The sequence below is a fragment of the Nipponia nippon genome, unplaced genomic scaffold (assembly GCF_047370975.1).
Source record: "Nipponia nippon isolate SJK-2023a ecotype South Korea unplaced genomic scaffold, ASM4737097v1 scaffold_3, whole genome shotgun sequence".
Classification (NCBI taxonomy): domain Eukaryota; kingdom Metazoa; phylum Chordata; class Aves; order Pelecaniformes; family Threskiornithidae; genus Nipponia; species Nipponia nippon.
This window is the reverse complement of record NW_028262347.1, coordinates 49,031,382-49,048,001: the sequence shown is the minus strand read 5'-3', so window position 1 is coordinate 49,048,001 and position 16,620 is coordinate 49,031,382. Positions and strand designations below refer to the sequence as shown.

Here is a 16,620-nt window from a genome sequence, read left to right as displayed (position 1 = left end):
ACTTTTGTATTGTAAGTTTCAAAATGTGCAGTGCTAACCATTGTGTGGTACCTGCCTATGTATATATCTTTATCTATAGTAAACATAAGAACTTATTCCTCAGTGTCCGTTTTCTGTTGGTGGATACACATGTGTACTCCACAAACATCCTTTTCTGCTGACCTGTCCACAGCCCTTTTCCAGGTCTGCCAGGAGAATAGTTGTGGGACCTCTTCTCAACTCACTATGATAGAATTACGTTGGTTTACTGTAAATGTGGGGTGTATTAATATGAAAAGTTCTGCTGGCAGATCGGGAATGTCAAGCTGATGAGCAGAGGTTGGCCATAAAAGTATCATCTTCTATCCCTTGTGCAGTATCAAAAAGATACTGTCTGTCCACAGCATGAGCTGGAGCCAGCTGATCTGTTGTAAATTTACCACGGATTATTTGCTCTATACATACTATTTCAAGACTATTACATTTTCAAGCAAGAGATAAAATCTGGTTTTCTTCTATCAAAGAAGGAAAACCAGTATCTTTGCTTCTAGTTTCAAGTTTCTTTCTGTTTGGTGCAGAGCCAGCTGAAAGCTTTGCTCAGAAGCACATTAAATATTTGAAACAAACACTGGATACTTCTTTTGTTTCTTCTTGTTTTCTTTCCTCAATCAAAAAAACCCGAACATGTAGAGTTCTGAAGTTCATGTTCTTCACACTTCTTGGCTATATGGTCACGTGACAAATTATTTCATTTACCTGCTTCCATGGAAGATACAAGACCTTTTAGTTTAATTTTAAATGAAAGAGCAAAGTTATACCTATTTCTTTAGATGGTAGTAGCCTGTGTTTTTAATTCAGTTCTTACCATATAGAAGAGACAACTCATTGGGTCTAGTGACTGCCTGGATGTAAAGGGAAATACTTACTTATGGAATAACTATTTTTCTAGGGTTGTGCATAGTTGCTTTTACACTGTTTGCATTGCAGTTGAGATACTCAAAGCATATATGGATGTTTCGACGCTGGTTTTACTAGCTTTGTTATCTGTAATGGTAAAGCTGCAGTGGCATGGCCTTCCACTTCAGAGCAAAATGAAACATATTTAGAGCTTGAGCAGCTCAAATGTTTACCACTGATGAAAGGTCCTGCTTCTGCTGCCTCCTGCCTATACCCTCATTTACACTCCGTGCTGAGACAGTTCAAATTGCTAAACCAGCAGAAAATTAGGCTGAAAAAACGGGGAAAAGCCACATAAAAAATGTGAATAACTTTGTGCTGGATTGGGTGACGGAGGTAGTGGAACTACACAACTGAGAAGAGGAGGGAGAGAAAGCAGGCCCTCCCTCTTACGGCACAGTGAGCTGCTGTGAATCAACTAATCTAACACCTAGATGTCCTGCAAGTGCCAGGTTCTGAGGAAGGTTTATGTAGTTTGTACCAAGATCAATGCATCCCACTTTCACTGTTTCTAATGTCTGAGTTAGTTTGGGTCCATCTTTATTGTTTCCCAGTGCATATTTAGGGTCTTCCACTCCACAGAGTCATGAAAGATGTTGAACCTGAAATGAACTTGTAACAATGCAGCTACTTAGGAATATAGTAAAAATATGATTTAGTCTGCTTGGAATTTCTCTGAACAAATCTGTGATTTGTGCTGCTTATGTATAGTTTATTAATTTCTGAAAAATACTTTTAATAGTTGTTAAAAATATTTTTTGGCTGGACAGGCAAATAATTTTAAGTCAGATCACGGTCCCATCTTTGTTTCCTCTGATCTAGGGAGCAGCTATAAAAAAAATCAACATCGGACTTTTGGAAACTGCAATCTTCTAACTGTTATGAACTTTCTTTTTTGTTTTCTTTTTTCCCTTAGCACTTAAAGTAACAAAGATGACACAAATCATGTAAACTTATGGTAAACTTAATTAAATTGCTTACATATACAATTGTTTTGTGACACGAGAGAGCAACATTGTGCGTTATGATTTGGTTTCCTGGTCTATCCATAAGGCTGGATAGACTACCTTCTGCTATCTTACCTCTGCATTCTACTACCTTATTTCTGCATTTGGCCATGGTGTAACTGTTGTATATTGTTTCTACCTTGAATGTGATTGGACAAGGTTCAGAAAACAGATTCCTGTTGCTAAAACACTGGAACCAGATGCTTCAGAGTTCTGGGGAACTCTGTCATTTCTCTCATCCCCTCAAACTTTCTTGTTTGACCTGCAAGCCATTATAGGGGACAGAAATTTGATAGTATATGACCCCTTGATGTGGCAGAAAAATAACTTAGTACAGTCCAGTGGGACAGAAGTTTGCTTTGGTTTATGATTATTGAGACATCTTTTAGAGATTTTTTTTTTTTTTTTTAATAGATTGAACCACATCTATTAGAATTGAAGTACAAGATACTCTGGAGAAGTGCCTGTGTTATAGTAGAGATCAGACTAAGTGATGACAGCAGGCTCATTCTGATGTCATGATCTTTTAGTAATAACAGACTTCACTGAATAGTTATGTTTTGGGCACAGAATAGGCTTCAAGTAGTTACTGATATTCTGATATTCTTACAGGTATTACTGTGGAAAACCAACTTTGATTCATTTGATTATAAAGAAGTTCTTAAACACCATATTAGAAGAACACGTATTGATGATCCTCCTCATCTTCTTGATATTTACCCGAGGTCACCTCATCTCCATGATGAAAAACTTCAGTCAGTTGAGGTGAGTACAATAAGTATTCTAATATAAGAAACTAGAAGCTTTTGTAAATACTATCCATCTAGCATTTATAGCTAAATGTTCTGTTCTATGTATACCAGAGAACTCTTTGTTGTTATGTATAATACTTTGGAAGCAACCATAACTTATGAATCCACATTAAGGTCACTAGGCTAGCTGATGCTGTCAAATTTATCCTGGTGAATTACTTTAATGTTTCTTGTGTAACTCTGTACTCTACACCTGATTTAAACAAAATATAGGTGATAGTCTGGTTTCTGAAGTAAGATGGCAACTGTTGCAGAAGATATCTGAATCTTCAGTGAGCTTTAGGATACTACTCAAAATACATCATTATAAGGAGGACAAGATGGTATTATTACTGAAAGTCAAATACTTGATTGTCACAAGTTGTCCCTCTTTCCAAGACCTTTAGGTATTGTGAGAAGATCTTGATATCTATCTAAAAGTTTAGAAAGCCTTTCTAGGCTAGTAGTGTGTTTTATGTCACTATGTAGTCTAATTTCCTGATAATTTCATTCTTCAGCTACTTTACTGTCCAACCTTCTACCAGCAACCCTTGGAAGTACTGGGAATTAGGCAACCAAAGTCACCAATACTATGTCAGTATTTGGAAAATCTTGTGTTTGTCAGGTTGTCTGATAGCTATGCTAAATAGGTAAACAGTACTATGCATTAGACAAGACCATTGTTTGTGCTAAAACCCCAGGGACATATTTGTGATTGTCCTTGGTAGATCTGGCTAGCATCTGCATGGTGATTACCTGTACTTTTATCTCTTCCTCCAGGTGCCTCTAGTGTCCAAGAGCTGTATCTGATATAAATCTGGAACTTTTTGGCTGCTGTGATATACTAAGAGAGTACTATAGAAATTCACCATTGCCTGTTTTTGTTCATATAAAATGCAGATACTGCTGCCATGACATTTGTTACCTGCTCAGACTTTTAAAACATTGAGATTTGATGATATTGAGCTTTTTTTGTGTGTGTATGTGTATGTGTGTATGCAATATGAATATATGCTATATGAATAGTATAAAGATTGAAAATATTTTGGTGGAGGAGGGGAACCCTGAATCCATCACTAAGTATTCTCATCTGTCTGGTTCTGTTGTCAAGTTGGCTGTGAAGCTTTCTGATGCTTAGCATTTTGGTCAGAACAAGAGCAGGACAACTGCATGTATGACAAGCTTCATAAATAAACTTCTGTGCCAGACTGTCGTATTCATTGTAAGATCAATGAATGAAGTTAAGTTTACTGGTAGCAGCCTTCAGTATAGGTGGTCAGTGCTAGAACAAACTCAATCACAGCATTTGCCAGCAGATTTAAACCACCCTTGCTGCATCAACAGTTTGCTTCAAGACCTATTCGAATTGCAGTTATAACACGTGATAAACAAACACAGAAGCTTATAGCTGGAGAGTTCAGTTGCTTTCTTTTCAGGTCAACTTTTCCAGACCTCTGCTGCTCAGATGCCTGGCAAAGGTATGAATATTCTCTAAAGCAACTTTCCAGATTTTTTTTTTTTTTTTTCATCCCTGATCCAAGATAATTGAGAAGCTCTTGAAAGGCATTAATGAGTTCAGGCTAAAGTTAAACTAAGGCTAGGAAGCACCTCATTACCAATACTGAAAGGTCACATAAAGGAAATTTGATAGTTGAATGTCAAGAAATTATTTATCAGTTAGCTTTGACAGATTTCACTTAACCTAATGTCTGTATTTCTTCATGGCTGTAACATTTGTAGCGGCTTATAGGCTTCTAGGTTAGCTACTCTGTAGTAGTGAAAGGGCTCTGTGGCTTTGTCATTTGTCGTAGCAAAATTTTGGACTCTTGTGATGTATTTTCTGGCCTGATTTCAGGATTTTAAGAATAAGGTTGCTGTGTTTACTTTTCTATTAACATCACATTATCTGTAGGATATCTTGCTCTCAAACAAACATGAAGTATTTTATATTCTTTGAGACAGAACAGTGTCTGATAGTTTCAACAGAACCAATATTACTGTAATGTACTATATTTTTATATTTGTAAATTAAATAATGTAATAATAATGATTAGGATCTCTTTTGCAGCTTATTTTCAGAATTAATGTAATAATATAATAGTTTAGACAGTGTTAAAGTGAAGTTATCAAGATTTGTTACTCCACACGTCTTTTCCTTTTTTTTACTGCCCTTCCTGTCTGTCTCAACAAAAATTATGGGGTTTTTTGTTGTGGCGAGGAAGAATGGACCTCACCATCTGTACAGAGACATAATTTATCCAGACAAAACTAGTATCAGGTTACTACCAGAAGTAACGTGCTTTAATGGCACTAAGGATGCCTGAAATGTTTAAGTGTTCCATCTTCTTAACTATTTCCTCCTGTAACTCAAAAAAAGCAGCATTTCTAGCCCCACTTGTGCTATGCTGTACCCTGGAGAAGGAATAAAGAAGAAAAAGATTTTTTGTCCCTTTTCAGTTAAAACAAACATACTTTTTTTTAACATCCCAACCCCTTTCTAAGCAACAGGCAATAGAGAGAATTTTAGCACTAAGCAGTTCCACTGCAACACCACCCTCATCTTCCTCTGGCTCATCATGTTTTAATATACCAGGGAAAGGAGGAGTTGAATCACAGACATGTCAGAGGGAGCTTTTGGAGGTCATCTAGTCTTGTTGCCAATGGTACATAAAGTCAGCCATGGCTGTGTCTAGTTAGGAGGCCTTGAAGAGGGATGGAGATTCCCTTGTGTCTCTGGGTGACCTATTCCACTACAACGCGGCAGTTGTAAGGACACAGTTTTTCCTAGTGTCTCATCTGCACCTCAGATAAAATGCAGAACTGCTTGCTTTCTGTTTGTTTTCTTTTTCATGAGGAACAGGGGAAGGTGATTGATTTTAACTAAACTGAAGTAACAGTATTTTAAGAGACTTGGTAACATACACAAGAGTTACAGGCAGGCCGAGGAGGCAGTTCAAATATGGGATATTTAAAAGTATAGATGACCTTTTAAGGTTTGCTACAAGCTACTACAATGTCATCTGGACACTTGAGATGTGTTATAATACATTGCCCTGAGTTATGCTGGGCTGGTTAAGTTTAGTCAGCTCTATAGGAGGAATGAGATTACCTTAGGATAAAATTCAAAGTGTTAGAACACAAAAAGTTCAACAGATGTACAGGTAGAACTCAAAAGAGAAGTAATTCTGTCCATGTTTTTTTAATTTCTAATGTTTCATGCCTCTCCAGGTTTCTTACTGCTTTTGGATAGTTGTTGCTTCTCTGTCCCTGCTTGCCTCAATGTGGCAAGGTCCCTGCTATTCCAGAACTTGATTCTGGGAAAATAGTACACACAAAATGGAGCTGGCTTTGCTCAGAATTTATTCAGCTGGGTTCAGAGAGACAGTTGTAGTGTTTTCACTATTTGGAAATGCTCTTTTGAACAAAACGGCTTGCACAAGGGCATTAAGAATTGCAGGTATCACCTGGTATTTCGCCTTCAGGATAGTGACTGTAACATGGAGCTTGAGTGTACTTTCACCTTTTCTCAGAACTTTTCCTTATTGACTCTTTGAAGCCATACACAGAGCCAGTAATATTTAAGATACCTTCTCTAGTTTTTTCTCTCTCCCTGCCTACTTTCTGAAGCATAATTAACTTTTACAAGAAATTCCTTATTTGTATCTCCTCCTCTTCAGCCCAGCAGTAGCCTGAATTTTAACGCAGTGTTGGATTTCATGTTCTTGACTTATAAATCTTTACAATGGTTCTCCAACTGCACTAATCAATGTGATTCTTGAATATTCAAGTACGTAGAGGTTTAAAGCCTATATTCATTACGGTTATGCAGACAATTTGAAAATATAAGTAAATGACTTGTTGTCTGAAGGCACCTACTTTTTTCCATTGACCATAGAGGTAATCTTGAGTGACCAGGTCAAATACAGGTGTGCAGCAGTATATGTAAATTTAGCTGAGAAAAATCCCAGTCATGTCTTTGAAATAAGGAGCTTTTGAAGATATTTGAAAATAGTATGTTTAATCAGTAATGCAGTTTTAGTGCAATACACTAAAAGAAATGCATTCCACTTGGTGACAGTTGTATTTCTGAATTTCCTGTGTTTGTACCTAATTAATCTTTGATATACTAGAGACCTCTTCAAAGCAGATGGAAGGTAGAAATAAGTTTCCTTTAAAAACATACCATTCAGGTTTGACCATATTAAGATGTATAGAGTTTATATCTTGAGTGTGAAAAGCTACTGTTTATTTAGTTTCATCTTAAAAGTTTCAGTGTAAGTTCAGTTGTAAATATTTTCTTGGGTGAAGGAAATCCAAAAATACACTAGGTGGCAGTAGAAATAAGAATATATGGCTTGTTTGGCTTGAGGGTTCCAGTCTAGCACAAAGAACAGTGTTTAATCAAATTGAAAGCTGAATTTCTTTTGGTATGTTTGGAGAGACTATTTCACAGCTAGCTACATCAGTTCCCTAGGAAATAGTGTTGTGTGAGTCGTTTAAAACTTCCTTTTTTTATTAATTTTTAGTTTTTTGATGTAGCACCAATGTCTTATGAAATGCATTATAAAAATAAAGTGAAAGGTGGATTTTTTTGAGATTGGTTATATTTCATTAAAATCAACAGAGGGATATCTGCAGGGGCTTAATCTTTTACTTAAAGCATATGGCTGAGAATTGCATACTTAGTTCAGCCTGCTTCTGTTGTTCCTCCCCTAGTTTTCTGTCCTAAGCAGTGATCCTAATTCCTGCCTCTTACTTTCTTTACGTAATACATTTTGGTTTCACTCCACTTCAGTCTTTAGAAATCTGTAATTCCTTACATGAAAGGTTTTCTAGAAACCCTCCTTCAACTATATTTTCTTGTGCTATGGATCAAAATGTGATAATTGTATCATCGTATTGGAAGAAGATAATGAAAATGCTTACATATCAGTTTACCAGGTAATTAAAGGAAAGCTTTGGAATAGTGTTTTTGAAAACCTTTCATACATGACTGTTCTCTCTACCTTGCTTTTTATTGTTCTGTTCTTTCTTGTTTTTTAAAGTTAAGTTTTTCCAAATATGTTTGTTGATGTTATTTGACAGCTAACGATATCACCTTGTCAGAAAATGTCATTTGAAACTTTTAGACTTAGCTTCATTCCATTAGCTCATTATTTTTTAGTATAATATTAAACATGAATATTTGCAAGAAGGGTTTAGCTACAGCCTTCATGTTTTTGTGCTCTTTTCTTTAGACACTTTGCTATTTCTGACTTGTTGCTTAACAATTTTACATATCTATATTAGATATATATTTTAATATGGCCTATGACAGTTCCTGCACCCCTAGTCAGTGTTTGCAATGCCCCTCATCCTCCCCTTATCTCTGATAAAGCAGTAAACAGAATTATGTGCAGAGGAGACTCGTTCCAGCTCCAGGACATGACACTTCCACGTAAAGAGCACGTTTTCTTAACTTAATCATACCATGTATTTATTTAGCAACCCTGTATCAAGAAAAGCATTTAACTCCTTGTACAGTATCTCTGATGTATATAGCAAGGACATATTATCTGAAAGAAGATGTTTGAAGAATTATTAGTAATAATACTACGGTAGCTCCTCTATATTATTGATAGGTGATAGGCACCTGCTGTCCCTCTTCTGTAGAGTCCTGCAGGTGCATTGTCCTCTCTTTTCAGTGCTCAGATGATGCATGTCAGAAAGACTTTAGGCTTAGCTGCCCATAGTATGATTGGCACTCAGATAATATGTTAATTATATTTATTACAGGACTGACTGAAGGTCAAAGGTCAAATGACCCTGGTTATGTTGGGCACTAAACAAATGTAAACTCTTTAGGACAGTTGTCTGTTTCATCTAAATAGACAGGGTATGTACAGAGGGGGGAAAAAATAAAATTTGGAGTTCCCCTCTTCCTCAACTTACCTCTGATAAAGTGGTAAGCAATACTATATGCAGAGGAGACTTTCGTTAGTCATGTTTCTGTAGAAAGGAAAGTAAAGGAGAAGTCCAATTAAGATGGTAGAACTTTCAGATAAATGGGAAGTTTTTACTTAGACCATGTCACCTGGCTTTGGTTCTCCTTTTTCCCTCTCTTTCCTCCAAGTCCATTTGACAAAATTGGAAGAAAGCAAGACTTGATCCTAATATCAACAAATTGAGGGAGAATTTTAAGTTATCAGCTCTGATGGCCCCTGTAGCAGGATGGGTTTTCCTGATTGTCTCCGAGTAGCTCATTCTCGATTGATGCAACTATAATATGAATTAAAAGAGAGAATACCTACAAAAAAGAGCTCATGGATGGAGAATGGCTTCTTGAAACTGAATCCAAGAAAGAGCTAAGCACTGCTAGTCAGAAAGGTGAACTAGCTTAAAAACAGAATTAAGATCTCCCCTTAAGGAAAGCTTGTCATCTCTGATTTGTAAGTGCAGCAAAGTGTGAGGATCACTTTCAGCTTGAATAATCAGGTAGCATCTGTATTTAAATGTCTTTTTACCTCCTAGCTTGCTAGTAAACTTTGTTCATCTTCTTCCTCCCCCCCTCCACCCACGTTTACGAAGGAAGTTCTTACTTTTATTAGTTTTAACCTGAATTTCTGCATGTAAGTTATGGAAATCCAAATGAACTGAATGAAAAGGCTTCAAGCAGTACAAGATGCTATTGCCTGCCTTCCCTGGCTACTAATTCCAGTTTTAAGATCTCATTCTAGCTACTTGACAAATGGATCTCTGACCTAAAAGTCTATATGCTAATGTATGGACCCTAGCATGAGGGATTTTTCCTTGTGAAAATAGCACTGAAGCTGTTACTGAGTGAGCAGCTCTGACTAAGCCAGAGTTTTGACAGTCTTCAGGTGAAATGGTAGGCTCTTTCTCCTTGAAACAGCAAAATAAAATGACCCCTGTATCTAATAAACTTTCAGCAACTAAAATATAACTCTGTTAGTAGGCAAGTGTGAGTTTTGGGGGTTTTCTTTGTTTTTTTCTACTTTCAAGTAAGATTGTTAGAATTAATGCTGTCTCTGACAAGGCCGCTGTTGGATTACTGATAAGTTGAGAAGAGGAAAGTTAATTTCTTTTTCCTACACCAGACTTCTTGGTGATTTGAAAGTCATCTAGTCTTTCTGTGGATTTTGTCAGTTCACAAAATAAGAATAGCATTTCCATACATCACACTGAGAGGGCAAACGTATTAGGCTGTGATACACCTAGATAATACAATGGTAGGGAAAATACACACATAGTTTTTATAGGCAGGATATTCTGATCCATAGGTGAAACGATAAGCAGCAGCTTTCTCAAACTTTATTTTCTGTTATATTTTGTTAATGCTTCACTTTCAGGAAAGGACATTAGCAAAATATTGCTGAAGTTATAGATTAACTCCTATAACCAACAATAAACGAGTAGTCCAACTGTGATATTAAGACATCAAAATCATGGATGTTGTGATGACATATCCAATCAGTCAGCCTCTGACATTATCCCAGTATAAAGCAGTTTTTCCTGTGGTTTTAGGAACAGCATGGTTTGTGTTTGGCTGGTTAACTTATCACAGATTTCAGTGTTACCTCCTACCTGTTTTCCACAGCAGTGTTTTTCAAGTTATTTTGACAATCAGAGTTGGCATGTAAGAAGCAAGCATGTCGACAGTCTGTCTGGTTGGTTGCGACAGATGATTTGAGGAACTTGAGTGTGAGCTGGGAACTGATTGATCTGGGCTGCTAAGTGTGTGCTCACTTTCAGCTTTGGTGCTAGTGATGTGCCCACATCAGTAAGGCAGCTTGGGCTTAGCGACTGGCTTGGCGCACACCTTCCTATGCATTGCTGAGCCAGAGTGGCTTAACCACATTGATCCTAGCTCAAGCTGAATGGTAGTGGGACTTACAAGCTGCAGTATGAGACTGTGAGTGAGGATGTCCCCTAAGTAAACTACAACAGGCAGGGGACCAGTGTAACATCAAAAACGGAGTGCTGCATAGTTGTGTATGGAAACCTTCACAAGTGGAGGGCTACTGCTGTCCTTGGACTGTAACAAGCAAATTGAGCATCATTGCTAGAAGGCAGCTCTCAAGTCCAGAGTTGTCCAGGGTTGTACATCACTTCTGCTGGAGACAGTTCTCCTGGTGGAAGGAGGAATAGGAAGGATTGCCTACAAATGCACCCGCAAGTGATTGACGCTGGAAAGTAAAACTCAAAGGTGACTTTCAGAAGCCCTTATAGTTGTGCACATGCAAAAACTTTCAAAAGCACCTGTAAGTGACAGTTGCAGAGTTGGGAAGTTGTTTGAATACTTCCTCCTGTTCAGTATTTCAGCAGCATCATTGGCCACTCTGTTAATTGCATGGCTTCAGCCTTGGGCAGGTTTTGAGTTAGCTGTTTTAGTAAATCCATTTCAAACTAGCATTTGTAACTTCATTTTTATTGATATGTCATTTAATTGAACTTCTTAATACTTGTACCTCTTGTGGTAGGAATCCCTTGAGTTAGTTTTGTGTTATGGATGTTTATGAATTATAAATTATATTTCCGTAATAAATGCCTATCTGGATTCTCTTTCTGTATTATGCGATTGCATTTTTCATGGTTGGAGGGTAACATCCTTCCTTCATATTTACAAATTTTAAAGCCTATTTCCAGTCCTTAGTGAATAGTGATGCCTTAATGTAGCAAATGGTCCTTTTTATTTCAGTCTTATTTCCCTTTCTCTACTGGTGCTGAAATAATAATATTATAATTCATTTTCAACAGGTCAACCCTACCTTTGATGTGACTAATACACAAACGCTTGACCCACCTGTCATAGAGATTAGTTCCTCTTCATCTTTCAGTACTCCAGTAAGTTGCCTTCTGAGGGGGGCAGGGGAGAATGGGGCGGGGGGGAAGATAGGGTATAGCTAACCCTGATAGGTTATCAGAAATGTACTTTTTCTGTCTGTATCAATGAAATATATTTTTTTTAACAATTGTTGACTGCTCAGAGCTCAATATCCTAACTTCTCTACTTAAGCTTTCTTTCACAGTTCCCAAGGCTAACCAGAAGATGGTGTAATAGCAAAGCTTTCACGTTATACTAGTAATTTTACCCATATATTAGGCAGAAATTCTAATTATAAGCCCATGCTAATTATATCTAAATATTACTGTTAAAATTTGTGGCTTATTCTCAAACACTTTTTGTAACTCTGTCTTTATCTGCAAATAACGGGTAACCTAAAGAATAGTTGCCTCATTGATAAAATTCCAAAAGTGATGTTTTAGTTTTTCTCCTTTTAAGGCATCTAGTAGTCCTCTAGGAGAAAAAAAAAATGTAACACATTTTAAGACAGAATCATAGGATTAGATCCTTCTAGTGTTAGCTTTTCATATGACATTGGTATGGCATGTGGGAGGAGAGAAAGGCAATGTTTTAACGGTAGTTTCGTAGGAGGAGAAATATGCTCTCCTGGTATGAAATCTAAAAGACATACTGTTCTAGAATTAGGTTAAAAAGAGAATTTCTCTTTTAGCTCTGAATCTGTTCCTGTGAAGGCAGAAATTGTATCTTGAGCAATTTTAGTTACCATAACAAGAGTTTCTGTGGCTGAAGTGTTTATACATATGAATAGACAGCCAGTGTGGTTTCTGCTGTTCTATTTTGTCATGAATGCTTTATGAAAAGGTATGTTGTGAAGGTCCTTTGTAAAATTCTTTAAGATCATTTATTGAAGGTCATGATACAGAGGTTGATGTCTAAGAGAAACCTTTTCTTCAAAACAAATAATCATATAATAACTTTTGTTTGAGAGACAATAATTTCATATATTTTAAGGTTTAGCAGTTGTGTTTTCACAATGGAAATATGATTCTTTAAGATAACTTCTGTCAAAAGTAATTTGCAGACTTATGGAAATCTCTTTATAGTAGGCTTGACAGATAGTGGATTGTGGTGGATATAATTTATTGGCTACGTATCACTTTACTCTGTGTTCATTACTTTCTGATCTTAATAGCAATCACAGAATTCAAATGTATGGTTACACTGTAATTCTTTTTACATACCTATAAATCTGCTAATCATTTCATCTCCTTCATTAATTCTTCTGGTATGAGATCAGTTTATAACACTTTACACCCAGAACTCATAATAGGAATAAGTTGACCCCCTAGAGACAGCATTCTTTTGATTGCTGGCTGGCTTCACAGTCTTCATTACAAAAATGTTGCTTCAAAATTCATGCCTTTTGACTGTGTCAGTAATCACTACTTTTTTTTTCATCACCTTGATCTCCTGTTCACCATTGATTCTCACTTTTCTGCATCTCGGCATTCACCATGTGCACCTTTTTTTGATCTAGCAACATTTCTGTATCCTTGTTACTCGGACTACAGCCTTAAGGACAACTGCTCTGTCCAACACACCACTGTTGACACAAATCCAGAAACCCTTTGCATGTTTTCTCTGCCACTAGCATCCTTCCTCACCTATAGTAAGTAACACTTTCCCCAACTTTGCCAACCTCTCTGGTCCTCCCTACTTTCTAATGTCAACTCATCTTTTAGTGGCTTCATCCTGTCTAGTGTCTGTCTGCTGCATTACCAGCTTCTGTTGTTTGTGGAATTATCACCTGCTTCTTAATCAGGCCAGCCATCCAGTCTCTTTGTGTCTTGTTTCCAAAGGGTTCTGGATCTCAGTGACCTGGACCTTTTCACCTGAAGCTGGCTCAATTTCCCTAATGTATTAGAGGCCCTGTATAGAGAAGCTTCATGTGTTCTTCATAAAAATCAAAGGGGGAAGGGCAGATGCTTGATTTCTTTCCATTCCACCTTCTGCCAGATTTCCTCTTGATACTGTTTGTCCTCACTTGAATGATACTGTGTTTGTGCATTATTTGTGTATTTTTTTTTTAAATCCTCCTCTAACTTGAGATTACCAGCCTCTAGTCTAAATCATTCTCTTCCCCCACCCCTTTCCCTGATTCCAGTCCCCCTGGGTTGCTCTTTTTCTACCAGTTATCAAAGACAATATCACTGTACGCTTTTTTTTTCTTTCCCTGCAAACTTGTCAAGACCCATCTTAAAGCTGCTTATGGCTTTTTGGTCCTACTTCTACTGGAAGAATGCTGTTCAAATGAGTAAAATCTTTGATCAGGTTGCCAGGTTAATTTATAAATGTCCTGTCTATACCTACTTATTCTTTTTGAAGTGTTTTGCTCCAGCTTAAGCAGTTCTTCTGCCCTTCTGATATGTGTACAGAGAAAAATGCACTCTGTGCTTGCCTATCTTTAAGAGTTCTTGTTCAGTTTCTTTATCATGCATGTAACACAGCAGGTCCCTAGGGTTTATTTACAAAACATGTTGGCAAGTTCCTGGACCACTGGAAGTAGCTAATCAACATATTTACTTTATTTTTTCTTCTGAAGAAGAGAGATGCAGCCTTTCTTGGATCACCATCTCAAGTATTTAAAGACCGGCTTCTCTGGGACAAGCAACAACATTGAAACTTTTGTAGGATCTGTGATGAGTTCTCTAAAGCTCCCTGAAATATCTTCAGTTGTCTATATAAAACCTCATGTTTTGTTGAATGGCTATCAAAATTCCTAACAGTAAGCGGGCAAACTCCCATAGATCTCAAGCTACTCCAGGAAACAGTAGAAAGTGAAAAGTAGAAAGAATCTCTTCTTCAGTTATTGGAACTGTGTCCTGTCCTACTGGTCATAGGAAATATGCTATTACTGCCCCTAAGGTGACTTGTGGAAGAGCAAAAAGGTATTCCTTTTCTTGCTTTCTGTAAAGATTTGTTAATAAAAACCATAGAGCAGTATAGGTTGAGAGGAATGTCTGGAGTCATTTCATCTAACCTCCCCCTTAAAGTAAGACCAACTTGGATGAGGTTCCTAAAAGCCTTGTCCAGTTCATTTGTTAATACATATAAGGATGTAGATTCCACGACCTCTCTGGGCAGCTTGCTCTAGTGTTTGACTAGTGAATTTTTTTTTTTTTTTTCATAATATGTAGCTAGACTTTCCTATGTTCCAACATGTCTGTTGCCTCTAATTCTATCATAGTCGTCCTCTAATAAAGTGTCTGGCTCTGTCTTCTCTCTGTCCACTCATTAGATATTTGACACGGCAGTAAGATTTCCCCTTTATCCTTCCTTCTTAAGGCTGAACAAACCCGGTTCTCTGCCTTTTCTTGTATATCATGTATTCCAGCCCCCTCACCATCTTGCTCGCCCTCCGCTGGACTTGCTCCAGGATGTCAATGTCTGTCTTGTATTGAGAAGCCCAAAACAGGACACAAAACTCCAGCTAATTAAGGTGCAGCTAAGTATCACTGTTATCTATTCTTGACAACAGACTGCCTGGAGAAGATTTGAAAAACAAATATTTAAAAATTTAAACCTCTTGATTCTTTATTGTGAATTTAAAATACGTGTTTAGATATTTTCTTAGCAATTAATTTATATTTTGAGCTTTATCTCTATGAGGAAATACTGGCATTATCTCTTCCTCCCACTCCTCCTCTTCTTTTCAAGGAATTTTAATTTGTTGCTTCATCAAAGCCAACAATCCATAACAACTTCTACACTGAAAATGCCTACTTATGTGGGTTTTTAAAATTTACTTGTATTTTCTTCCATCAAAGATTAAGCCAAGATATGCAGGTATGAATGTTCTTGTAAGGATTTTGCTAGAAAACACTTAAATTAAAAATTAAAAGTCTCTGAACTCTAAACACCTTATCTTTTCAGCTTGTGTTCTGACTTAAAGCTGTAAGGCCAGTTCTTTTTGAACACGGTGAAAAACCTGTTTTCGTCTAAGATTCACTCTGATGCAACTTCCTTTGTAAACTTAGTGAAGGGAACGTCGTCATTGTGTTGGCAGAAAAACTTCAGTGTAATCTTCAGTATGGCGCTGCTTTCTTTTGGACTATAATTACAAAAACACTAAGAATTCCTGTCTGTGTATTATTATTGTCAGGAAAATAGCTTTGAATTTGATGAGTCATTTATTCAGTTCTCCTGTGTGTTACTGAATCAAGTATAAAAACAAGCTATATGTGCTTAACTAACTGGTATTTGCTAATGCCCTGACTTTTCCAATGGTAAGAGCCTTCATATGTTGCAGTTATTAAAAATGAGGTGTGTTTTAGCCTTTTACACTCTGAAAATGTTCACTGAATTAGGGTCAAGTTTTGGGGGCTGGGGGTGGTATTTCTTCCTACTTTCTATCTCATTGAAGACTCTGAAAGCATTACTGCCTCTCTCCCACCCCTTCTTCTCCATGTGTCAAGCAGCTTAATATTGCCTTTGTTTTCTGAACTATTGAACAGGAAAAATTGGAAGTCTTGTTTCCCTTTGAGACTATTTCTTCCTGTTTCATCCTCTGATTTTACTTTTAGTTTTGAGGGAGGTTGGGTTTTTTCAAGTCTGTAAGGCAATACATCGGTAACCTCCCGTCCCTGATAAGCTGTTCGGAACAAGGGAAAGTTGATGATGTCTCGGTAGTTTTTACTGACAGCAGCAGGAAATCACTGTAGAGGCTCTCTAATGTTCCATCCCCTGACCTTGCTCATGTAAACAGGATTTGGAGGAAGTAAAGCAATGTACTGTAATCTGGAAGTCAGAATGTCTGCGCTGGCTGAGAGATGTTTGCTGTTCTTTCTCTCCCAGTGCTAGTTAACACTGAAAACAAGACACGTTTATTGTTCATTTACAGTACAATTTCTACAAAATTAAGACTGGATTAATTATTGGAAGGGGAAAGATAAGGATTGTTCCTGTTTAGAGCAAAAGGAATGTACTATGTTTTAAAATAGAAAGTGACCAAATAACTTCCACCCCCCCACACCTTGTAAAATATGTGAAAGCAAATAAGAGCATGTGCAACTTTTATTCC

General features: G+C 37.2%; 1 protein-coding gene across 3 annotated transcripts in view; it reads left to right on the top strand.

Moving 5' to 3' along the window:
• POC1B (POC1 centriolar protein B) overlaps positions 1-16,620 on the top strand; it is a 56,972-nt gene that overhangs the window by 16,353 nt on the left and 23,999 nt on the right. For 2 of the 3 annotated variants that reach the window (XM_087765461.1, XM_087765459.1), the window contains 2 exons: positions 2,556-2,708; positions 11,492-11,578. In XM_087765461.1, the coding sequence (XP_087621587.1) occupies positions 2,556-2,708; positions 11,492-11,578 (240 nt within the window). The remainder of the gene's footprint in view (positions 1-2,555; positions 2,709-11,491; positions 11,579-16,620) is intronic. The other variant, XM_087765460.1, reaches the window with a different exon arrangement.